The sequence below is a fragment of the Octopus bimaculoides genome, chromosome 14 (assembly GCF_046866305.1).
Source record: "Octopus bimaculoides isolate indiv1 chromosome 14, ASM4686630v1, whole genome shotgun sequence".
In the NCBI taxonomy this organism is placed as follows: domain Eukaryota; kingdom Metazoa; phylum Mollusca; class Cephalopoda; order Octopoda; family Octopodidae; genus Octopus; species Octopus bimaculoides.
In genome coordinates, this window is record NC_142941.1 from 28,276,020 (window position 1) to 28,300,906 (window position 24,887).

At 37.3% G+C, this 24,887-nt stretch overlaps 1 protein-coding gene across 4 annotated transcripts in view; it reads left to right on the forward strand.

Annotated features, from left to right (window-relative positions):
- Positions 1-24,887, forward strand: part of LOC106878084 (VPS10 domain-containing receptor SorCS3) — a 1,080,069-nt gene that overhangs the window by 904,282 nt on the left and 150,900 nt on the right. For all 4 annotated transcript variants that reach the window (XM_089362577.1, XM_052972785.2, XM_089362576.1 and 1 more), the window contains 2 exons: positions 1,717-1,853; positions 8,140-8,256. In XM_089362577.1, coding sequence (XP_089218703.1) covers positions 1,717-1,853; positions 8,140-8,256 — 254 coding nt within the window. The remainder of the gene's footprint in view (positions 1-1,716; positions 1,854-8,139; positions 8,257-24,887) is intronic.

The following is a 24,887-nucleotide window of genomic DNA, read 5'->3' on the forward strand; positions in this document are numbered from 1 at the left end:
ACTCACACACACACACACACACACACACACACACACAGAAACACTGATATAATATATACAATGTACCCAGTGCAAGCTATAGACACATAAGTGTCATGGGAAGGTTAACAAAATATGTGACAGATGTGTAGGTATAATAAGCATTAAGAATGCACAGAGAATAGACTTCCTCAAATGTCCAAGGGATACTTAGAAATAGTAAATAGCTTCTGTTAGTTAGGCAACCAAGTTAGCAGTGGAGGAGGGAGTTCTGAAAGTGTAGCTGCTAGAATAAGAATGGGCTGGACAAGATCATTACCGTCATAGGTAATAAAGGGCCTCTCCCTCAGAGTGAAAGCAGATTGTATGATGCCTATATATGTACAACTATGCTGCATAGCAGTGAAACATGAGCTGACTACAGAGGACATTCAAATGCTTGAAAGAAAGGAAGCCAGCATGCTCCACTGGATGGGTAATGTCAGTGTGCACATATGATAGAGTGTAAATAATTTAAGAGAAAAATTGGGTATAAGAGGCATCAGATGTAGTGTGCAAGAGAGGAGACTGAACTGGTATGATCATGTGATGCATATGGATGGGGACAGTGGCATAAAGAAGTGCCAATTTCTAATTATGGAGGGAACCTGTGGAAGGGGTAGCTTAAGAAGACATGAGATGAAGTTGTGAGAAAGGATTTTCAGACATTGGGCCTCACAGAGGAGATGACAAGGGACCGAGATATCTGGTGATTTACTGTGCTTGAGAGAACATGTTGAGCTAAGTAAAATAGTAGCCATCCATACATACAGGTATGCCTTTTTACAGCCATACCCTCCATTTCCTCTCTCAGCTGAGAGGTCTTTGTCTTGTGGATTCACGGTTGCTGGTGCTACATAAAAAATGTTCGTTTTGGTGTCATGTAAAAAGCACCCATTTCAGTGTCATGTAGAAAATACTCATCTCAGTGCCATGTACAAAAGCAACCAGTACACTTTGTAAAGTGGTTGACTTTAGGAAGGGCATCCAGCCATGGAAACCATGCCAAAACAGATAACTGGAGCCTGGGTAGCTCGTCATAATGTAGAGAAGTTCAAAGGTAGAATGATTAAAAGTGGAGGGCTGGCTATATTAGAGGAAGGAAGTAGACGGGTCAGTTGGGTTATGGGGAGTGTTAAGACAGGGAATGGTGAGAGGAGGTAGGAGAGCTAGTTCAGGAAGAGGGAGGGGTTAATAATGAGGGTATTAACCTTTTTGTTTCCATATTTCTGTTCAGATTCTCTGTTTCAATTGATTTTAAATATACCAAAGAATTTAGTAAAATAACTTAGTTATCATTAAGTTAGTGTTAGGAACATAAATTATGAATAAGGTTTGGTGGAAGATTTTAATTCAGAACTTTTGAAAACAGTACATTTGTATTGTAGAGCCAGAGGCGGTTTCAGTCGGGTTGGTATCAAAAGGGTCAAGAGAGGTTGTAGTAGAAGTGGAGAATTGGGAGATGAGTGGGAGGGGTGGGATAGATAGTAATTGAAGGGTGATCAGTTTTTTGTTGGGCTTCTACACATTCTACAAATTTCAAAATGTTCAGTCATTGATATCATATTAGCAGAGGACTGAAACAATATCACAAATTATAAATATTTGACAAATAAAGTAGAATATGTTGTACTTGCTGTTGTTATTGTTTTATTAAATTTTATTGTTTTCCTTTTTTTTTCTATTTTACATATGCAGGTGTCCAAAGGATGCATCCTTGGTAGGAAACTGATTTTCGAGAGGAAGAAACAATTCTCTAAATGTAATAATGGCAGGGATTATGAGAGACCAATCAACATCACAGTATGTCAATGTACAAAGCAGGATTTTGAATGGTGAGTTAGATTTTACACAGCTGAATTATACTAGTGATACAGTCTCTAAATAGTTGCTTAGCCTGCTAGAAATAGCTACCAAATATCCTTACAAATCACATGCTACTTTCCTATATAAGCATGAAACCCACAAGATAATTTAGTCCTACATTTCTTTTGAAAAGATGATAGGGTCATGATTGGAATGCCTTATGTCATAGGTCTACTTGAGCAGGATTGACTTGGAGTTTAACACCAAAAACCACAATTTGTGAGTGGTAAGTCCTCATCTCCAATGGATATAAAAGACATAATAGAAACTGATTACAGCTCCCATATGTTTTTTTACTCGTGCTTTTCCTTGTAACACTTGTTCTCATATCTCATTATACTTCTAAAGACTAAATTAATAAATTGGTAAAAGTAGGAGTAGAACAAGATTATTTTGTTAGCCAAGCAAACTGAACAAAGGTTACTTTGCACAGTGTATCATAGACTAGCTACAGTAAAGTTTGAATTACTGACCATATAATCCATAATCAACACCTTCACCTCAGCAACGTTGTAGCATTTAACAAGAATGCAACAATGTTTTAAAATGGCATCAAACATATAGTCTCTTTCAGATATGAAAACACACAATACAAGTAGATACTGGTCATTATTTTAGGTATATTTTCATCTTGAAAGGTAAATTTTTCTCAGAGTCTACACACAGAATTCCTCTTTTTACAGTTTGGTAGGTTTCTAGGTTTCACCAGTCTAGCTCCATCAGATGTCATTCAGCATGGTATTGTCTCTAGGAGCTTATAAATATTAGAAATGTCCAATTATCATTGACTTACTTGGAGGAGCATTTGGAAATTTAAAATTGCAAGTTTAATACTTTAAAACAAAAATATCAATATGGCCTCCCAAATTGAGGGAAGCAATAACTGTTGGAATAGCTTTTATGACATTGTTTTCCCCACCACTTGTCAATGTGGTCAAAAAATGAATCACAGACAGCAGTAGTAACAGAAGCAGCAGCATCAACAACAACAGCAACAGAAGTAGCAGCAGCAACAACAGCAACAGAAGCAGCGGCAAGCAAGATATATTTAAAAATGACCCAAGCATGACCTCCACTACCATCTCCAACACCACTGCTGCTGCAGCCACCACCACCATAAACATTAATTGGTAAAAGTACTACAACAGTCTTTATGTTTTCTAAGCAGAATGGGAGTGGCTTCATACAAGCTTGTCAGAAAATGGAAAAAGTTGAGTTGACAAAAAAAAATGTTGAGTGACACTAATTTGCACTTAACAAATGATGGCAGCACAGTCTTTCTTAATATACTGGGGAAAGTGCAAGAAGACACAAAGGAAAAAAGAAAATTATATATAAATGAATATCATTAAAGACGAGGAGACTGGAGCAAGTGACACAGGCCCAGATTGAAAAATACCTGAGACCAGTCTGTGGTTTAAAATCTTATTTCACCTAAGAGAGGTAAGATTCTCAACTGAAGAATCACCCAATGAAAATTACATAACAACTCTCAAAACTGAGGGATTATGGCTAATTATGATATACCTTGGTTAGAAGATTGTTAAAATAAAGGTAGCAGAAGTATCACCAGAAGTGGACATCTCTTTACTGGTAGCAGCCATATTATACAGTATAGAAGACAATAAAAATTCTGCAAGTCCACAAAATGGGAGAGAAGAATTGGTTTGGTACAGGCATAGAAGCATGGTTACCTCCTGACCTGATCAGTATGAAAACCATCCCTGATCTGATCAACATACTTAACCAAACCCAGTTATCTGTAGCAGCAGAGGACAAAGAGCTGAGATGCCACATTTGTGGTAAAACAAGCCATTTAAATACTTTCTACCCCATGAAAAGAAAAGAAAACCCCCACTGCTACAGACAACAACAACATCAAAAACAACAGTAGCACCACCACCAACAACAACATCAATAGCATCAGTACCAAAACCAGCAGCATCCAGAACCAAAACATCATCAACAGAAAGAGCAGCAAGAGAAATCCATTCAGCAACATCAGCAGCAAGCAATGGTACCACACCCAAGAGAAACTATAACAACGCCTACACCATTGAAACCAAGAGAAGCTTCACCCACACCAGTCAACCAGACTACTAGCCTCAAAATGTGTGACTGTGCAGACATACCTCTCCCTTCTGCCACAGATTATATTGACTGTACAACCTCATGTAGCAAGGAAAACAGTTTTGGAAATCTGCCAGAATGGATCTTCATAATAGTAAAAATTAAAAAATTACAAAATGAAAAGTGCAGTACAAGACTAAAAACAAAGAGATTCGAGGAGGAGATGTGGAAACCAACAGACCATCACATACTCACACACCCTCCACCAATGCAATTACAAACATCTCCAACAAGATAAATACCACCAACATTATAAGCACCTCAACAAATGAAAACGCATAGCAATCCAGGCCAACAGCATGAACAGCACTTCCAAGGCATCACTAATTCATGACCATATACACAAACAACTACCTAATAAAACATTCAAAAACACACAGACATTACTCTAAATGAATACATCGCACCACCACCCCATAACACCCCTATTGACATAAAAATTACAAACACAATGCAATAAACTTGCAACAAATTGAAAGCAAAATATCTCAAAGGAATGGGAAGTTTCCATGGGACCATTAATAAAAGGCTCTCCAAAGAAATGATTGTAAAGACATCCACAAAAACTTCTGTCTCTCCACAGAAATGGGGTGATTTTCTTCATTCTCCTTCTTTCTGACAAACATAGCCTTACTCAGAATAGGCTGTATAAATGTACATTGCCTGGTTGCTGCTTATGCTCTGACAGGAGCAGTACAACCAGATTTCTTCAGATGTTTGGAAGTTTTCCTAGGAACATTTCAACCTTTAATGCTAATGGGTGACTGGAACACTATCTTGGACACACATTTAAGTTGTGTGGGATTAGCTATTAGAAGAGTGGGTTGTAAACTGTCTGGATTTCCCAAATGTGCTGGTGTGAACATGGACAAACCATATTGGGTCATCTAGGTCATATTTAGATAGAGTATTCTATAGGCCAGTAGGGAAGAATGGTATAAGTTGTACACTTTTTAAATTGTCAGCGATACGGACCACAAGTTTGTGATCTGCATGGTTGACTTAGCTTTCATAGGCAGGGACCCAGTTACTCAAAGCTGAATGTGTCACTACTGGCATGTCAATGTTACAGAGAGCTGATTAGCAAATTAGGTAAGATGGCATTGACAGATTCAATCATCAACAACAAATCAGTCAGGCTTAGCAAAGCATTAGCAACAGAAAGGATTAGAATAGAGAGAAATGTAGAAACTAGAAGAGGTACTTAGGCAAGGTATTGCAACCAATGTGCTGGTGGCAAGATTAGCCTTAGACCAATTCTTCAATGCTAAGCATGAAGGATGTATGGTCAAAGTTAAGGTGCATGCTCTAAGAAATGAGGGCATGAAAGCCACTCAATGAGTCCTAGTTACAAAGGCACAATAGGCAACAAAGCCACAATTTGGTTTTTGGTGGACCAAAATGGGTGTACAGTACTCAAGTCCAAGCAGATATGTGCAACAATTATACAGCTCTTCACCCAACTGTTTGAGATGAATGGCAGTCCAGAATGCAAGATGGACTTTAGTGCCGACTTTGACAGTATGCCATGACTCTTGGCAAGGGGGTGGAGCATAGCAAGCTGCTGATAACAGCCATGAAAATATGGTATGCGATGATGGGCTGCATGGGGAGACGGGCATACTTGGTTTGGATTGTCTGTCCTGTGCACTTCACTTATATATGCCAGACTTGTTTGGTGGCCTCTTAGCAGATATCTACGATAACTGGCAGCAGAACAGGAGAATTCCTAGTTCTATGAGTCAAGGAGCAATGGCACTGCTAAGAAAGGACCCAAACAAGGGGGATCAAATAGAAAAGTTTAAGCCCATAATGCTGCTGAATGCAGATTTCAAAATTTTGGCCAAGGTGTTTGCAAAAGGATTGGTGCATGTCAAGGATCTAATTGGTGATGTACAAATATGAGCCATCCCAAGCAGATTCATCCATAACAACCTCCACCCCATGCAATACATCATAGACAGGGTGGGTAAAGAAGCAAGCATGGGTCGGGCCCTGATCAGTTTGGATTAGTCTAAAGCCTTCGATAGGGTCAACCACCAATACATGGCAGCTGTTCTCATGGTGGCTTGTGTAAGTCCTGTTGTCCATGGCTGGATTGCTGCAATGTACAGTGACTTCTGCTTGGTAGTTCAGGTGAATGATTACCAATCAGAACTATCCAGCATCATGTGCTCGGTCCATCAAGGGTGTCCACTCTCATCTCTTTTGTATGTACTGACTCTAGAGCCACTACTGTAGAAATTGGGGGTGTTGAGAGACATCCCATATGAACTAGGAAATGAGAAAACCAAATACCAAGCACATAGACCTGATCAGCACTGCTCTAAAAGAATACAAAGTGGTATCAGGAACAAAAATTAACCAAGAAAAGTCAGTGGGCCTGCAGCTCAGCACCCAGAGAAGCAGGTCCATGCACTTCAATAACATTGTGGGATGCTAGACAGAGGAACCAGTTAAATTGCTCACTATCTGGTTTGGTCTGGATCTCCATATGGAAAAGAACTGGGATGAGGTGATGAGCAAGGTGAGTAATCTCACCCAGAAAAAAAAAAGCTATCCCTGAAGGTTGGGCCGAAATGGCAAATGCTTACATTGCCTTCATTATATATTACTGCCTGACCATGGAAGTGCTGTCAGTTGGCTTTGCCTGCGATGCATGCAGAGTGAAGAAACTGTTCAGTATGCTCTCGTCCACTACCCAAGCATTGCTGACTTGTGGGTTTATCATGAACACCTGCTGTTGTGTGTAGGATATATGTGGCTATTGGCTGAGTCCATTGTGAAGATTGTCCTGCCACCTTTCTTTGGCTGAGAAGGCCTGGTAGCCTTAGCAGATGTTGTGTGGTGAACCAGATTGAAAGGGTTGAACTCAGATATTTTCCTCTTTGGCCAAGCCCTCATCAATTTTTACAAGTTTCACTTGAAAATGAAAGTGAAGGTTGAGAGGGAAGTGCTGCCTCCTAGTAATTTTGTTGAAAGGTGAGTGAATGTTGCAAGAATGATCTGAATAAATGGGCCTTCTCTAAGCATGTACCTGTAGGTTGAAGGAGGACGTTATGGAGAGGGCACTTGCCCTTGTGGTCAGAGTAACTGTGGTTTTATGGGATCTCCACAAGCAGCTTTAGAAAATCCCCCACTTTTGTGGAATTATTCCTTGTTATAATTTTATATTGTTACTGTTTTTTATTCTTTACATGCCTTTTATGTAACCCTACACTGTATTGTCATGTACCATCCCCAATGTTTTTTGTGAACCCTTAGTCATTAATAAAAAGAACTATTATTATTATTATTATTATTATTATTATTATTATTATTATTATTATGATTATTATTATTATCATCATCATCATGAAAATTCTTAGCTTATTTTGATGGGTATGATGGAAAGTGTCAGCTGCCCACAGCCAGCAGACACTTGTTTACTCCCATGCTTCAAGAATCCTGCAGAGAATTCTTGCAGTTCCAAGCAATGATGATTTTTATAGGTGTTCTATCTTTACATTTGTGCCAATTATTTTGAGCCACGTTGGTAGTTGAGTGCTGATACTTCCAAGTGCACCAATCATTACTGGTATCACATCAATTTTCTTCATTGCCCACAACCTGCATATTTCCCACTTCAATTCTACTATCATTAATAATATTATGGTAGCAGATTGGCAAAATTGCTAATGCTTTGGACAAAATGGTTTCCATTACTTTGTTACAAACTTTTACATTCTGAGTTCAAACCACCAAGATAAATTTTGCATTTCATCCTTCTGAGATTGGTGAAATAAAGTACCAGTCAAGCACTAAGGAAGGTTTAAATGACTAACTCCTTCCTCTAAACGCCAGGCCCTGTGCCTATGTTACAAATATTTACTATTGTTATTTAGGGTGAGAGATTGGTAGAATCATTTGAATGTCTGAAAAAATGTCTCACATTGCCTTTACATTCTGAGTTCTAATTTCACTAATGCCAACAGCATCTAGGTCAATAAAATAAACTACAGGACTGGATAGTATCAATTAACATCTTCCCCTTAAATTACTGGTCTTGTATCTATATTAACTCCTTTCTTTTGCTGCTGCTAGAAATACTATTACTACTACTACTACTATTGGTTTCTTTTGCAGTGACTTTGGTTATGAGCGTGAAACTAAAGAAGAAGAATGTGTACCTGCCAGGTGGTACAACCCTGACAGACCAGTTTTTGATTGCCCAGAGAACCAGTATTTCAATAAGTCACATGGGTGAGTATAAGTTTTTGTAAGGAAGGAAGATGGGAGTGGCAGCTGGGGTGGGGTAGTGGATCACCCTTAGATATCTATAAACAAATACCTTCAGTTCTGTTTAGCATTGATAAACCTTCCAGAACTTGCCAAAGAGAGAAATTTGTAAATTTCAAGGATACAAAGCTGCTATCAAAAGGGGCAACAGTGTATGGAACTTTTGTGGTAGTATGAGAAAGAAGTTCACTTTGAAACCATGCAGTTCTGTATTCAGTCTTATGGCGAGGAACCATGAAGAAGTGTCTTTTACTTCACTCATGTGATGATCAAAGATTTGTGAATGAAATTTGGCAGGTGGAATCTGTGCAGAATATATATATTCTATATCATCATCATCCTCATCATCCTCCTCCTCATCATCATACATATTCTGGCACAGATTGGATAGATCATCATGGTCCAAGTCACTCCTTATTCAGTTTATTTGCCCCTTCTCCAGACAATTTAGAAGATCATGCTTCACTTGAAAGTTACATTTTTAGCACAGTTTCTACTATGATTGGCATTAAGAATGGCACTCAACCTGCCATGACACCAACAATTTTACAGGTACCAGGTTCATATTTATCATGGCACCATAGGCGTTATGTCCTCAACAAGATGAAATTAAAGAGACATTTCAACCATATGATGTCTCCACTTGTTCCTTGACCACATTACAAAAGGGTGTACATTAAGTAGCTGCTATCATAGCACCTGCACAAAACAAAAGAGCTGTCACTGTTTCAGGTTGTCACCATTTGTTCTGGGTAATATGTATACTGTGTGTGTGTCATTCACCAATATATTTTATTAAAAAATATAAACCTCAGTAAGGAAATCAATAAATTGAGGTTTTCAACAAAAATTACTCTGTAGTATCTGTTAAATTTGAGATCGTTTTCATAATCATCATCATCATCATCATTTTAATGCCCACTTTTAACCCTTGCTTCGGTCAGACAGAGCTCATTGAGACAGATTTTCTATAGTGGGATACTCTTCCTGTCAACAACCCTCGCCTGTTTCCAAACAAAGTAATATTTTCTTGTGGCCAGACAATGTTTTTTGCAGAATACTGGATATGATTGACATTCTTCTACAACAATCATGTGATGTCATGGAGACACAAATATACACAAACACTCACATATATAATGGAATTCTTTCAGCTTTCAGATTCACTCACAAGGCTTTGACCAGCCTGGGCTATAGTGGAAGGCACTTGTCCAAGGTATCATGCTGTGGAACTAAACCCAAGCAAATGTCTCAAAGACATAGCCATGCCTGCACCTATAATGCACAAGTTTTTTAGCTACACAACTATGCCTTGACACTCTCTGCTAAAAATACAGTAAATAAGTGATTGATCCATTAGAAACCTCTAACCAAGGATACTCTTACTGCTTACAAAATATGATACAAAATAATATAAGATAATGGAGTTTTAGCAGAATGTTTGTATGATATGCTGCAGATATACAAGGTGGACCAAAAGTCACACACAAAATAAGTTCAGTACACTTTGGAATTGCCAAAGACATGCATAATTTTTCTAAAATTGAATAAAATAAATTTTTTAAAATAATGGTAGATACACACATACTTGTACATGATGAACAAAATTAATAATAATAATAATAATAATAATAATATCTCAACGGGCATGATAGAGCAGCACAATATATTCACTGGGTAATTTGCAAAAACCTGGACTTGCCCCATGATAAAAACTGGTGGGAACACAAACCACCTCCAGTGCTTGTTAACGATCACATCTCACTCCTCTGGAACTTCACCATTCAAACTGACAGAAAGATAGATGCAAATAGGCCAGACATCATACTGAAAGACTTCAGACAAAAATCATGCCTCCTCATTGATATGACTGTCCCAATCGATATAAACGTATCTGTCAAGACCTACCAAAAACTGAGCAAGATCTTGAAATAGAAATTAGCAAAATGTGGAACCTGAAGACTAAAACAATACCTGTTGTCATAGGTGCCCTAGGAATGAGAGCAAAAGGGGCTGATTGCTACCTAGCTTAGATACCACGAAACCCCAAAATGGCAGAAATTCAAAAGATAGTGCTCATGGGAACTGCCCATATCCTACATAAAATACTGTCTCTGTAATCTCAAATTTTAAAACAAACACATAATTTTCTTATGGTTTCTTAAACATTCTCTAGAACAACACTATGTACAAAACCAAATATATGGCACCCTAAGCATAACACCAACATGAATTTCTAACTTGTCTCTTGAGGTCTCTGGGGGAGACTTGGAGCCAACTTGTACAAATGTAAAGCAAAAGTCAAACATAAAATAATAATAATAACATAATATAGTTAAAATGTCAACTGTTCTGGTGCGTGACTTTTGGACCACTCAGTATATATATTATCATCTCATCATTTAACAGGCATGGGTTGGACAGTTTTGACAGGATCTAATGCGTCAAGGATTCCATCATGCTCCAGTTTTTGCTTTGGCATGGTTTCTATGAGTGAATGCATTTCTTATCATCAACCACGTTATAGTGTGAATGGGTGCTTTTTCTTGTGCCAGCAGCACTAGTATGTATGTATGTATGTATGTATGTATGTATGTAAAGCTAAAAATAAGTGTGTGCGTGTATATATCATCATCATCATCATCATCAACACTAGTGGACGCTATTTTAGTTAGTAGGTATTTTATCTTGAGGTTTGGTGAGAAGTCTCCTCAAATCTTAAGAGTTTTCTTTAAGATTCCCGCAGAATATAGGATAATATTTTTCTGCAGGTCAACAATGTGAGTTTCAGTTCCAATTTCTTTCAGTCTTTTAGGTAGCATTTTGTATATTGTGCTAGTGCACTAATTACTACATGAATATTTGTTATCTTGATCTTCCACAGTCTCCTCAGCTCTCTAGCTAGATTCTGATATTTCTTAATTTTTTTCCAATTTGCTTGGTATCGACTCTGCTATCATAGGGAATTGCAAAATCTATGATCTTTTGTTTATTTTGTAGATCTGTTATGCTTTCAATGTAGATTTTTGTAACAGTTTGCCCATCGTTTTCATTACTTTATATAGTTTTCCTCTTTCAGTTCTTCTCATCTTCTTTGGGTGTAGTAGTAGGCTTCTTTCTTTTTCTGAAACAGTCTCTCTATAAAATAACATTTACCTTCCTCCAGGCAGCTATTTCATTTGTGAGGATTTATTGGTCCTTCTAATCCCTGCTCTTGTCCTGCTTTTTGCTCCTCATGTTCTTTCACTATCATAGAGATCTATTATTATTACAATATTCAAATTTCATGTTAGAAGCAGCTCAGTAATGTAAACATTATCAATATTCATATAAAGAATGTATGTGTATTATTAAACACTGATGGCTGAGGTATCTCATCAAAGATAAGCCCCTTTAAAGACATATAGTGTTAAAAAGTACAGTATAATTCAAAGCTAGGTGAAACAAAATTGTTCTCTTTTTAGGTGATTTTATTTTACCTAGCTTTGAAGTATACTGTGTTTTTAACACTATACCTATTTAAAGGGCTCTTCTGTAAATGAAATACCTTAGTTACTAATGTTTATAAACACATATACATTAAGTATAAGATATTGATAATGTTTACGTCATCATCATCATTATTATCGTTGTTGTTGTCGTTCTCCAACACATAAATCTTTTATGGTAGGGTTGTGTGTAATTATGCCTCAGCTTCTGCCTGCAGCTCAGAGGCACAACACCTTCCTCAACACATGAGCTGTTCCAAGCACCACAGCCATTTGTACACTCCTTAAATATCTAACATGCCTAAAATTTCAAGTATTGCATCCAGCTTCTCTGAAATTGTTCCAAGTGCACTGGTAGCAGAAGAAACAATTTTGGCTATTAAATTATGTTGTTCCCATATTTGGCATGCCAAATCCTAGTATTTGTCTACCCTCATTCTCTCAGTGACATTCTAGTCAGCAGGAACAGTGATGTCTATCATGACCCATTCATGTGTGTCTTTGTGCACAATTGATATCAAGGCAATTATGCTCCACTAGCCTGTCAGTAAATATAGTCATGTCCCACATGAGCTTCACTCATTCATTGTCAACCAAGGCCTGTGGAATATGGTCATACCACTTATCTGTAGACGCAAGATTGTATTTCCTGTAAAGTTCTCAGTACAATCTAAGAGCAACTTTGTCATGTTGACATCTGTATATTTTTGTGCTAATCATGTGCAGCTACCTAAAAAAATGACTTAGACTTTTAGTCTTCCACCCACACTTTCTGCACAATGGTGATTCTGATGTGTAGTCAATAGAGTATTGACAGAATTTGTTCTCAGACACCCAGTCTACAATCATCTCCATCACATGGATCCATCCAGCTTCTATGTTTCTTGTAAAAACACTCTGTGCAATGGTTTCCCTTTCCATAATCCCACCTTCTCCTCATGCACCTTTTTAAAATCAACCAAAGATTCTGTTTCTGCTAGTACCTTCTCATTTAGTGCTGCCTTCAGCATCCACTCATGACATAACTGTAAATATTCATGCAATGAACTGCACTCAGATCTTACACACACCTCCACACTGATTAACCATCTTCCAACTTCATTACAGAGAAAGTACAGCCTAGATACATCACCACATGAATGAAAGTACCAGTCCATGGTCATTATCCTTCTTGTTCTTTGAGCTAAGCTGGTCAAGTTCTCCTTTATCCATTCTACTATGCCTACACTATACCTTACAACTCCCTCTCAGCTTAGATCTATAAAGTTTCTTCATGCACTGAATGTATCCTTCTCTTATCATCTTTATTACTTTGTACTAAGGTTTTGTTCTAGTTAATGTATTCCCAGATATTTATACCCATCACAGTCCACATCCATTAGGGAGTTCAGTACCTGTGCTTTCCACTTTCTTACTGTTCCTCATCTCCAGAATAGCACATTAGTCAAGACCAAAAGACATTTTAATATCCCAAGTGAAAATTCTGATGGTTTGTACGATAACGAAACCCAATTGATCTTCTATAATGGCATAGAATTTAAGTAGATGATTGATGGGCCTCACTTGATCTTTGGATAGTTTATAGCCTGTCTTCATTTTCCTCAAGATCAAGGGCAGTAGCATGATGATGATGATTAATAGCAATGGAGATACAGCATCACCCTGAAATATAACCTGATTAATAACTATTTCACCTAGTTCTTGTCTTCCCTATGTTAAAACAATTCTCCAATTAATCATGCTATTCTTAATTAGTGATACAATGTTGGGTGCAACACCACTCATAGTCTAGCCAATCACAGATAGATTTGTTAATGACAATCAGCAATTTTTGAAAATTGTCTTGTTGATTGAAGGCAGGTCTTTTGTACCTCTTGTGTTTTTGCAGCAACCTTTCTGTTAGTCCTTAGGTAGATCGTCTTTATTAGGTTGTTCCAAAATTAATGGCCAATTTCAGAAACATAATTTTATTCTGGAAAAATTACCAATAGAAATGTTTTGATTAGTCAAAATATGAGCCGTGAACATCTATGCATCTCTGCCATTGATCAACACGATTATTTATGCTTCGTTGATAAAAACTTATTGGCTTTGATGCTAAGAAATCTTTGAAAGCTGATTCCACCTCTGGTTTGAATCTGAAATTTTTATCACTTAAAAAGCGTGTTTAAATGCTTTAAAAAATGGTAGTCAGTGGGTGAAAGATCAGGAGAATATGGAGGATGTGGTAAAGTCTTGTATCCCAAGTCTGTGAATTTCTGTAGCATCATTCTTGCAACATGTGGCTTTGCATTATCGTGGAGCAGAGTTGGGCCATGCTGATTCACCAATGCAGGTCTCATTTTTTGCAAGTGAGCATGCATTTCAGTAAGTTGATTCCAGTAAACCTCAGCTGTAATGCTTTGATTAGCTTCCAGAAAACTTTAATAGACAGCACCAATTGCAGACTACCAGGCAGTCACCATAATCTTTTGCTGATGCAACTTTGGCTTTGGGAAATGCTTGGGGGACTCATCACAATCAAGCCACTGACCTAATCATTTATGGTTATCATAAAGGAGCCACTTTTCATCACAAGTAACTATTCGGTCAAGGAAAGGATCATTGGTGTTTTGCAGAAAGAGCATCAAGCACACTTCAAAATGCCGAACTTCTTGATTTTCATTGTGCTCATGTGGTACCCATTTATCGAGCTTTCTCACCTTACCAATCTTCTACAGATTGCACAAGACCGTTGCAATACCAACACTGATTCCCTGAGACATTTCTCTGACATTTTGACATGGGTTTTGTTCAACAATTGCTTTCAGTTGTTCATTGTCAAGACTGCATGACCATCCTCTACCTTCTTCATCTTCAAGGCTCTCATCATCACTAAGGAATTACTGAAACCACCTTTGTACTGTGCAATCACTTGTAGACTCTTCTCCCCATGCTCTGTTGATATTGGCAGCAGTTTGGGGGCATTGTGCCCAAGTTTGAACTCATGCAAGAAAAGTAAGCAAAGGTCCTTTTTCGTCATGTTCATAATTAAGGGAGCCTATTCTTCAAGAATGTTTTCTGTCTGAAATAAGTAGAAAATTATTAAAGTACATACATCAATTATTAAGTTTGTCAAAATTCACCTAAAATATGATTAAAATACTATGATAAAATTGCGTTTCAAAACACAACACTAAGAGCAGCCATTATTTTCGGAAAACCTAATATAAAGGTGCTTATAAATATTATTGTTTATGATGCCAGTCAGAAGTCTCCACATTATGGATAAGAAGGCACTAAGCCAAAATTCACTTACTTCTTGTCCTTTTGTGAATCCTCCATCACCAGAACAGTTCTACCCTTGACTACCCTAGCTGAGATGTTGTTGCAATCTTCCATGTAGGTCTTTTAGCTTTTTTGAACAAGAATCTCTGAATAATGTCTAGTCCAACAGCTTTCCAGTTGGTCATCTTCCTTGTCACCTTTTCTACATCTTCTAAAGAGATGATCACTTCCTCCTACATAGGTATCTCACTCAGCTTTCTTTCTACCTCTGGCAACCAAGAGGCACCTTTATTGTGTTTGCTGTTATCTGACCAAATTACTACTACTACTACTACTACTACTACTACTACTACTACTACTACTACTACTACTACTACTATCATTACTATTATTATTATTATTATTATTATTATTATTATTATTATTATAAAAGGCAGTGAGTTGGCAGAAACGTTAGCACGCCGGGCGAAATGCTTAACGGTATTTCTGAGTTCAAATTCCGCCGAGGTCGACTTTGCCTTTCATCCTTTCGGGGTTGATTAAATAAGTACCAGTTACGCACTGGGGTCGATATAATCGACTTAATCCGTTTGTCTGTCTTTGTTTGTCCCCTCTGTGAATAGCCCCTTGTGGGCAGTAAAGAAATAGGTATTTCATCTGCCACTACGTTCTGAGTTCAAATTCTATCAAGGTCGACTTTGCCTTTCATGCTTTTGGTGTCGATAAATTAAATACCAGTTGTGTACTGGGGTTGATCTTATCAACTGGCCCTCTCTCCCCAAATTTCAAGCCTTGAGAGGATTATTATTATTATTAAGAGGGATACAGTTACTTCGAGCTTTCAGCCAGCTAGCCTTCATTGGACGGACTACAAGCAGGCTGAAGCTTCAAAGTTACTGTCAACTACCACTTCTTGTAAAAGTTTAATAAGTATATACTCTAAGTAAAAGTATTGAGTAATTCTTCAGTTTAATGTTAAATTATTTTCATTATAGTTTGACATAAAAATAAACATTAATGTTAATGAATGTATGCAAAGTGCATTCCAGTATTTTGAGACATTTTCAGAAGTGGCAGTTATAAACGTTCTAGATTATTGTAATTTTAGTATATCATTACATCTAATGAGCTGACCTGCTGAGGTTTGTGATTCCAGATTGAAGGAGATGATTGTTACACCATTTTGAACAATCCTTGCTAAATGCTGATTGTCAAAGCTGAGTAGTTTGCAGAAGGCATTTGTGACATTTGGAAGCTTGTTATGCAAAGTTTTGTGTTAAACTGGACAAAAACGCTACAGAAACTTATGAAAGGTTCCATACTGCTTATGGATTAATTGTTTTTACTGGCACAAGATGTTCAAGGATAGTAGAGAGGAGGTGAGAGACAATGAGAATTGTAGGAGGAAGAGGACTGTCAGAACCTAAAAACTGATTGAGAAAATTCACAATTTTCTGGATGAATATTATCTTGTGTCTATAAAGTCAAAACACACTTGGTTTGGAGTTGGTCTGGCAGCTGTACATAGAATTATTCATAGAGATCTGAACATGCACAAAATTTGTTCCCAGGATGCTCAGTGATGAGCATCTTGGTATCCAACTACTTGACAGAGATGGGCATCAAAACTATCCCTCACCCTTTCTGCAGTCATACCTTACTCCCTGTGTTTCTGATTGTTCCCCAAACTAAAAGAAAACCTCAGGGACAGTCATTTAGAAGATGAAGGAAGCTATCATACAGTTCTTGACACTTTCACTTTGGAGTACTTCCATGAGGCATTCACAAGGGTGGCTGAAGCACTACAATAAGTGCATTGCAGTCAGAGGATCCTAGTTTGAAGGAGATTAGAGCTTTGTACTTTGAAATTAATAACTGTCTTTCCTGAAGAAGTCTTAAAACTTTTAGAATGCACCCTGTGTTTGTGTATGTGTGTGTGTACATACACACACACACACATATATATATATGTATATATATATATATATATATATATATATATATATATATATATATATATATATATACACACATACACATATACACACACACATACATACACACACCTATATATGCACACATATATACACATATGAATGTATGTATATATATATATATATATATATATATATATATGCATGCGTGCAAGCATTATTTCTTTTCACAACTTCTGTTGTCTAATTTTTACATAACTCTCAGAATAAAAAAAACTTTTGCCATAACAACTCTCTATGAATTAAAAATCAATGAGTTGCTTTTGCATTTACCAATGATTGCTCACTTCTATAGAGTTTCTTCTCAGGTGATTCTTTGACAACAGCAATTCTATCATCTTTGAGAGAAGGTCATCCACTTGAATGGATTTCATGATGAATATTGTTTTGTTCTGTTTGTATTTTTTGTATTGTTTTTTTTTCAAAAATATTGAATCAAATGTGTTATGGCACTTAAACTGAAATGATTATTGTGAAGACTTTGGTTCTTCTTATAACAGCAGATTACTACTGTGGCACTATAACCATTACAGTATTACGCTTCAATAATCTCCAGCTTTGTTTTCAAGTCTGCATTAACCTCTACACACACATACACAAATACGGATGTGCATGCATGCATGCATATATGCATACATACATACATACATACATACACACATACATACATCCTGGCAAGAAATTTTGAAATAAAACTGAACAATGACCCACACACACACACACTCACTCACTCACTCACTCATTCTTGTACCTTTCTCTTCTTTCTCTCTCTCACTTTCTTTCCCTTTCTTTTATTCTCCAGTCCCTCTGCTCTTTTGTTCTCTCTCTTTGTCTCCCCCTCTTTCCCTCTCTCCTCCCTTAACCCCTCTGCTCTCTACAACACTTCCTCTCTCCTACCATGTGCCCGGTGTCTGGCCAAGGCAGTGCTGTTCTTTTTTCGGCCTGACCCTGACCAGACTGATCATGCTGATCAGGGCTCCTGCTATGCCCTCTAGAACTTTCTCCATTTCATCTTTGTGCCACACCACTAAGTTCGTTCAATAGCCGAAAAGCTTTTTCTGTTGTATTTATGGTATATGTATAATTATTCTTTTTCTCCTGTTGTATAGCCATAGGGTTTCATTCTGTAATATACACATAATTCTTTGTGTGTTGTATTTATATAATGTCTTGTTTGTTTCCGTCCTTGTATACATTTGCTAGCTTTTTCCCAGAAGCTTAATGCTCTGGCACCTCCAAGACTGAGAGGTCTCAATGGTAAATGGTGCAAAACCACTCTGATATTTTGGATCATTGACTGATGAGGAAATCAGCCATGAATATTCCATATATTGTGTTTTTGCCTAAATTTCCTGGTCATTAAGTTTTCACCTAGTTTTCCATTTGCTCTGCTTTCCTTTTTATGTTCCTTCTGTTCAACCCTTGATATATCCATGCAACACAATACACACACTGTTTGTTTACATTATATATATATATGTGTGTGTGTGTGTGTGTGTGTGTGTGTGTGTGTGTGTGTGTCTACATGTGTCTGTGTGCATCTGTGTATGTCCACCACTACCACTTGACAACCAGTGTTGAAGTTTTTACATCCCCATAACTTAGTGGTTTGTCAAGAGAGATTGATAGAATAAGTATCAGGCTTAAAAGAAAGTAGTGGAGTTGTTTAATTCAATTAAAAATCCTTAAAGGTTGTTCCCCTGCATGTCCACAGTCCAAGTAAAATAAGATAAAAATAAGATAAAAGAAAATATAAAGATACATTTTAAAATAATATTCAAATCTGATATCCTTGTTATGAAGAAGAAAGCTGATATTTGTTGAGATTTTTGATAAACAATATATTTATTCTTTCCATAAACAAAAAGCAAATGTTGTCGTTACTATGAAAAACATCAATAGAGTTTGGATATTATTGTTCTTAAGTTGATATAGCTGTAACAGCAGTCAAAACGTTAGCTGTTGGTCATTGTGTTGTTGTTGCCAATAATTCATTATAGTTAGCTGCTTGCCCTGCTTCTGACTTCTCATGTCTTTCATCCTCCAACTGTTCATTGTCTTTGTGTTGTCAGCTTGGGTCAGCTGCTGTCTGCCATCTCTGTTGGCTGTCTCCTATGATGTCTGTCTAAATAGTAAAGTGTGCTGAATTTATAGTGATAGGTAGGCTCAGAAAGGTGCAAAAAGATGAAATTGTTTTGGAGCCAGTTCTAGGCTATGTCTGCATTGGTCAGATTTTTTGATCATGTGGGTAATATTCTCGTAAATCATAACACTGGATATAGTGATCTGACTGCTAAATATTCCCTGCTACATGACTCCACTGCCAGTGAAATTCCTGTTCATGGTGAATTTGATGAAATGAGAATAGTGCAGGAACTGCAGGTGTGAAGTGCATAAAGAAGCATGCATTAGAAAGGGATGAGAGCAAGACATAATAATGATAATTATTATTATTATTGAGTGAGAGAGCAGTGCATGCCATCAAAGTGACACTGGGGTAAAATATACGAAGCCCAGTATACCCATCATGACTACCCGTCTGATAAGGGTACACCAGGCACATGCATCACAACCATATGTGCGCGACATGGTGATCTCATATCAAGATAAACAGCGCATGATCTTGCAGGTGGGGCCAAGTTAGAATTTTCTTCAGGTCGAGTAGCCCATCCCGCTCAAAAGGTCCTTGAATAAAGGTTGTTTGAGGATGTTGAGCAAAACACCTATGTTTCCAGAGGTGAATTATGCAAACCCCAAAGAATTCCTCTCAACACATGGCTATGATGCTCTCCCACTACTTCTGCTCGTGATCAGAGATGCACATATCATCAGCCACTATGGAACATGCTCAACTGGTTAAGGTCAAACAAATCTGTGGTATTGAGCAGAATATTTGCTGTAGCCCATCTTTTTATACCAAGACAAAACAATGTACATGATAACACTTCCAATCAATTAAGATAAGAAGCCATGAGAGCCACTGCCTGGTATTGCCTTGTTTTATTGGCTAGCATTTCACTGGTGACTGCAGACCTCATTTCTAGGCCATTTTGTATCCTAAAAAACAGTTGGCATCACTTTTCCTGCAAAAGGTTGAATCTTGAATTTCATTTTCACTGGCAATTCCTGGTGTTTCTACAGCATACTCAGCCTTTTGGATTCTGGTTCAAAGTGATGGAGCAAGGTCTCATCTCCTGTGACTATTCTCTCCAAAAAAGCTTCACCTTCATCATTGTAGTGATCATGTAAGCATTGACTGATCTCCACACAATTGCACTTGAGCGCTTTGCTAAGCTCTCTTGGCATCCATCTCTCATAGACTTCACAGAAACAGAGCTTGTCATGGATGTTTTTGTATGCAGAACCATGACTGATTTGCAGAGAATGAGGTGGTATACCTCATTGATGGTCACTTGTTAGTTTACCAGAACCATCTCTCAAGCTTGTTGAATCTTCTAATCATGTGGAGGTTGATGGGGTCCTGCTCCCTCTTTGTGCTTCACATTTGTCTGGCCATTTTAAAACTTCTCAATCCACTCATTCACACTTCTGTACTGTAGAGCATTGTTCCCTGTATTGTACTGAAAGCTTGCATTGAATTTCAGCCCCTGACGCACTTTCGGACCAGAGAAATCAGATTACTGATTTCTGTTCTTCTTTGGTGCACACTGCCAGCAGAACAGCCATGTTTACTACATAACATAAAAGAGAAAACAGGAGCAATCAAGGTCAAACCTCAGTTATGTAACCATAAAAGTACCACCTTTTAGTATATGAGTGCTGAAGATAATGTGGCCAAACTAAAGAAAGTTTTGACAAAATTGTGGATTACTTTTTACTTCACCTTGTATATAGGTTCCAAGACATTAGAACAGCTACTTTATATGTAAGCACAATGAAAAGTCAGTCTAGTGAGATTGCAAAGATCGTATCTTGTATGTAAGAGGTATGATGGAAGGGATTTTTAACTAAACTTCTCACAGGTAGAAGACAGCAGTTCAAACTCTTTCGGGTAGGCAATAGTGATGGCAGAAGCAGTGTAGGTATACTGAGAGATGAATAGGTAAGGTAATAAAGGTAGTCAAGGTGTATGATAGGATAATTAAGTTACAACTAATCATAAGAAACACAATAGCAACATTTATTATAGCATATGCCCCACAAGTGGGTCTATCAGGAGAACAGAAGGATCATTTCAAGAGACCCTTCTACAGACTACTTCAACAATGAATAACAGTGATCTCATTATTGTAGCTGGTAACTTCAGTGGACTTGTTGGTTAACACATTAATAGTTTTTGCAGTGTATATGGCTAGTGACTTCTGTGTTAGATCTAGGTTGACACAGAAAAGAAAAACAGCATAGAGAAGAAAGTCTAGAAACTAAAAGTCTAGCTATCAAGAATTGGTTTTAACACATGCAAATATCAACATTCATGTGTGAAGTAGATTTAGAAACATGTAGCATAGATGACAATTGGGAATTGTTACAAAATAACCTTTTAGGATTACAAATGTGACATGGTTGGAGCAAAATCCCAGCCAAGCCAAAAATAACATGGTGGTGAAATGATAAGGCTAATAGAACACTCAAGGCTTAGACTGGAAAGATGATGGTAGTTGAGAGTACTATATAATGACTAGAAGAGTATCTTGGTGTCAGATGTACTTGGCTAAAAATGTGGTAGAAAGGAAGAGATTTGCATACGTCCTACAAAATGAATATCAGAGGCAGGAAGTGTTTAGGTTTGTGAGACAATATGTGAAATAAAATGGTGAGAAGTATGTTCAGAATGATGAAAACAAACTTTCCACTGATATGGAGCAAGTGAAATTGGTGTGGAAGTGCTATTATGAAAGGCTGCTGAACATGGAGAACTCATGGAATATGGGATAAACAGGGACAGCAATGGGGTAGATAAAGTAATCAAGAATATGAAGCGGGGAGAAGCTGCAGGCCCATCAAGGATAGTTGCAGAGATGCTTAAAATATCTGGGGAAACAGGTTACAAGATTATCACACAAATTGTTAATAAAGTCATCTAGGAGGGTGTTGTACCCAATAACTCACATAGTAGTATCACTGTGAACTGCTACAAGAGTAAAGGTGAGATCTTAGAGAGAAACAACTATAGAGGAATCAAACTCTTAGACCACTTTATGAAGTTCATGGAAAAAGTTATAGCCCAGTTGATCCATGATAAAGTGCAACTGTATGCAATGCAGTTTGGCTTTCTTCCTGGAAGAGGCACTACAGATGCAATTTTCCTAGTTAGGCAACTGCAAGAGAATTTTCTGATTAATAATAAACTTCTATACTCGGCTTTCATTGATGTGGAGAATGCATTTGACAAGGTGCCATGTTCAGTAATTTGATAGACTCTGAGGAAACTAGGTGAAGATGAATGGCTTGTGCATGGAGTTCAAGCTTTGTACAAGGATGTTGTAAGTAAAGTGAGAGTTGGCAATGATTTCAGTGATGAGTTTAGTGTGGATTTAGGAGTCCATCAAGGTTCAGTCCTCAGTCTACTCCTATTCATCATAGTCCTACAAGCCATCACTGAAGAGTTTAAAATTGGCTGTCCATGGGTAATCCTTTATGCTAATAATTTAGTTCTCATAGCTGAATTTATAGTAGAATTAGAGAAGAAATTCCAGGCATGGAAGCTAAACCTGGAATTGAGGGGCAATAAGTTTAACTTGGGAGTAAGAATTGGTTGGAGAAAGTTCAAGGAGCTACTACCATTGTTGATAACAAAGATTGTTTCCCTAAGAATGGGGGACAGATTGTATGATGTTTGTGTGAGAACTGAAATACTGCATAGTAGTAAGACATGGATTGTAAATGCAGAAGACTAAAGAAGACGTGAAAGAAATGAAGTGAACATGCTCCATTGGATGTGCAGTGAGAGTGTGTGTGAAAGAATTAGTACAAAGGTGCTGAGAGAAAAACTGGGTATAAGAGGAATTAGATGTTGTTTGCAAGAGAAAAGACTGCACTGGTATGGACATGTAATATGTATGGATGAGTACAGCGGTATAAAGAAGTGCCGTTCACTTAATGTGGAGCGAATCTGTGGGAAAGGTAGATCCAAGAAGACATGGGATAAGGTGGTGAAGCATGATCTTTGAATGTTGAGCCTCACAGAGGCAATGGCAAGTGACCAACACCTTTGGCTATATGCTGTGCTTCAGAAGACTCATCAAGTCAAGTGAAATCATAGTTGTTGCTGATGCTGGTATGTAACTGGCACCTGTGCCAGTGGTACATAAAAGCACTTGTGCCGATGACACATAGAAGCACCCGTGTTGGTGGCACATAAAAGACCATGCCAAATCAAACTGGAACTTGGTGCAATTCTCTGGCTTAGCAGTTCTAGTCAAACCATCTAACCCATACCAGCATGGAAAGCAGATGCAAAATTATGATGATCATATATATGTATGTGTGTGTGTGTGTGTGTGTGTGTGTGTGTATATGTATCTTTTATATATATATATATCAGAGAATGGTCAAAATTGTATGTGTGTATGTATGTATACATACACACACACACACATTTAATCTCAATACTTTATATCATTTAGAAATGTAAGCATGCATTTTCCATTTATTGGGTAAATGAAAAATATATTTTTCATTTATATTTTAAAAACAACACCATTAAATCCATATTGAGGTCATGCTAGAGGTTGTGTATATATTTAATAGTTTGTGGATGAGGTTCATTGGGTGATGAACCTTGACATCCACTAAAATCTTCTGATAGCTCCCCAAGGTAATGTGTATAACAGTAATATGGATTTAATGGTGTAGCTATTATATATATATATATATATGGACAGACACATAAACCTACCACGACAGTTTCTACATTAAACCACACTGTCCAAACGTATATCACTTCTCTTTATATTTCAGTCTGATTCATGCTGGCTGATACAGACTACCATTCACCAATTCTAGGTACAGCACACACACACACACACACACACACACACACACACACACACACACACACACAACCTATGTAGTAGATATATAATCAAGGCAAATTTAACTATTTTTCCATATATTGAAAAAATTCTGAACAGTCTTGATTGATTTTCAAACTATTGCATATCATAGTTAATGTTCTTGTTCTTTAAATCTCATACGTATTTACTTAGATTAGTAAGAAGATGATTATATAACCTAAATTTGACATTTGTGGCATAGTAACCTATGTTGTAATTGTATATAAGATTTCCAGCTGTACATTGATGGATTAAATCCTTCTTTAAGCACTCATTTCCTAGAGGAATTTAAACCAGTTTCTACAATTAAGAAGACTTTTATTACCACTTATGTTGTAATTACAAAGATTGATATTAACACTGTTATTAGAACTAAGTAGTAAAACAGAGTTGTTAGCTGGGTTGTTATCAATATTGCTAGGTGGTATGCTAGAAGTGCTATCAATTTCTCAGTTGGACTCATTGCACCTGGAGTGTGAAATACAAGCTGCCTCAAAATTACATTTATCTACTAGAACCAATTTCATGATGAACTGTTCCCATGGGTATAGAAAAACCTTCAAACATTTCCCAAGTAAATATACTTTATTTATAGTAACTTCTCCTTTAAATAAAGGGGCTACCTATGTAATTTCTAGTGTTTCTCATTGCTGACCTTCGTAGCTTTTTTCTTTTTTTTACCATATTGGTCTTTATATTCTATGATTGAAGTAGTAATTTGATAGGTTTTACTTGTATCTCTTTGATTTTTCTTTTCATCCTTGATTTTTTTCCCACTCCTTTGTGCCTAGATCTTAGCTTCCCTAATATTGTTTTTGAATTCATTGTTT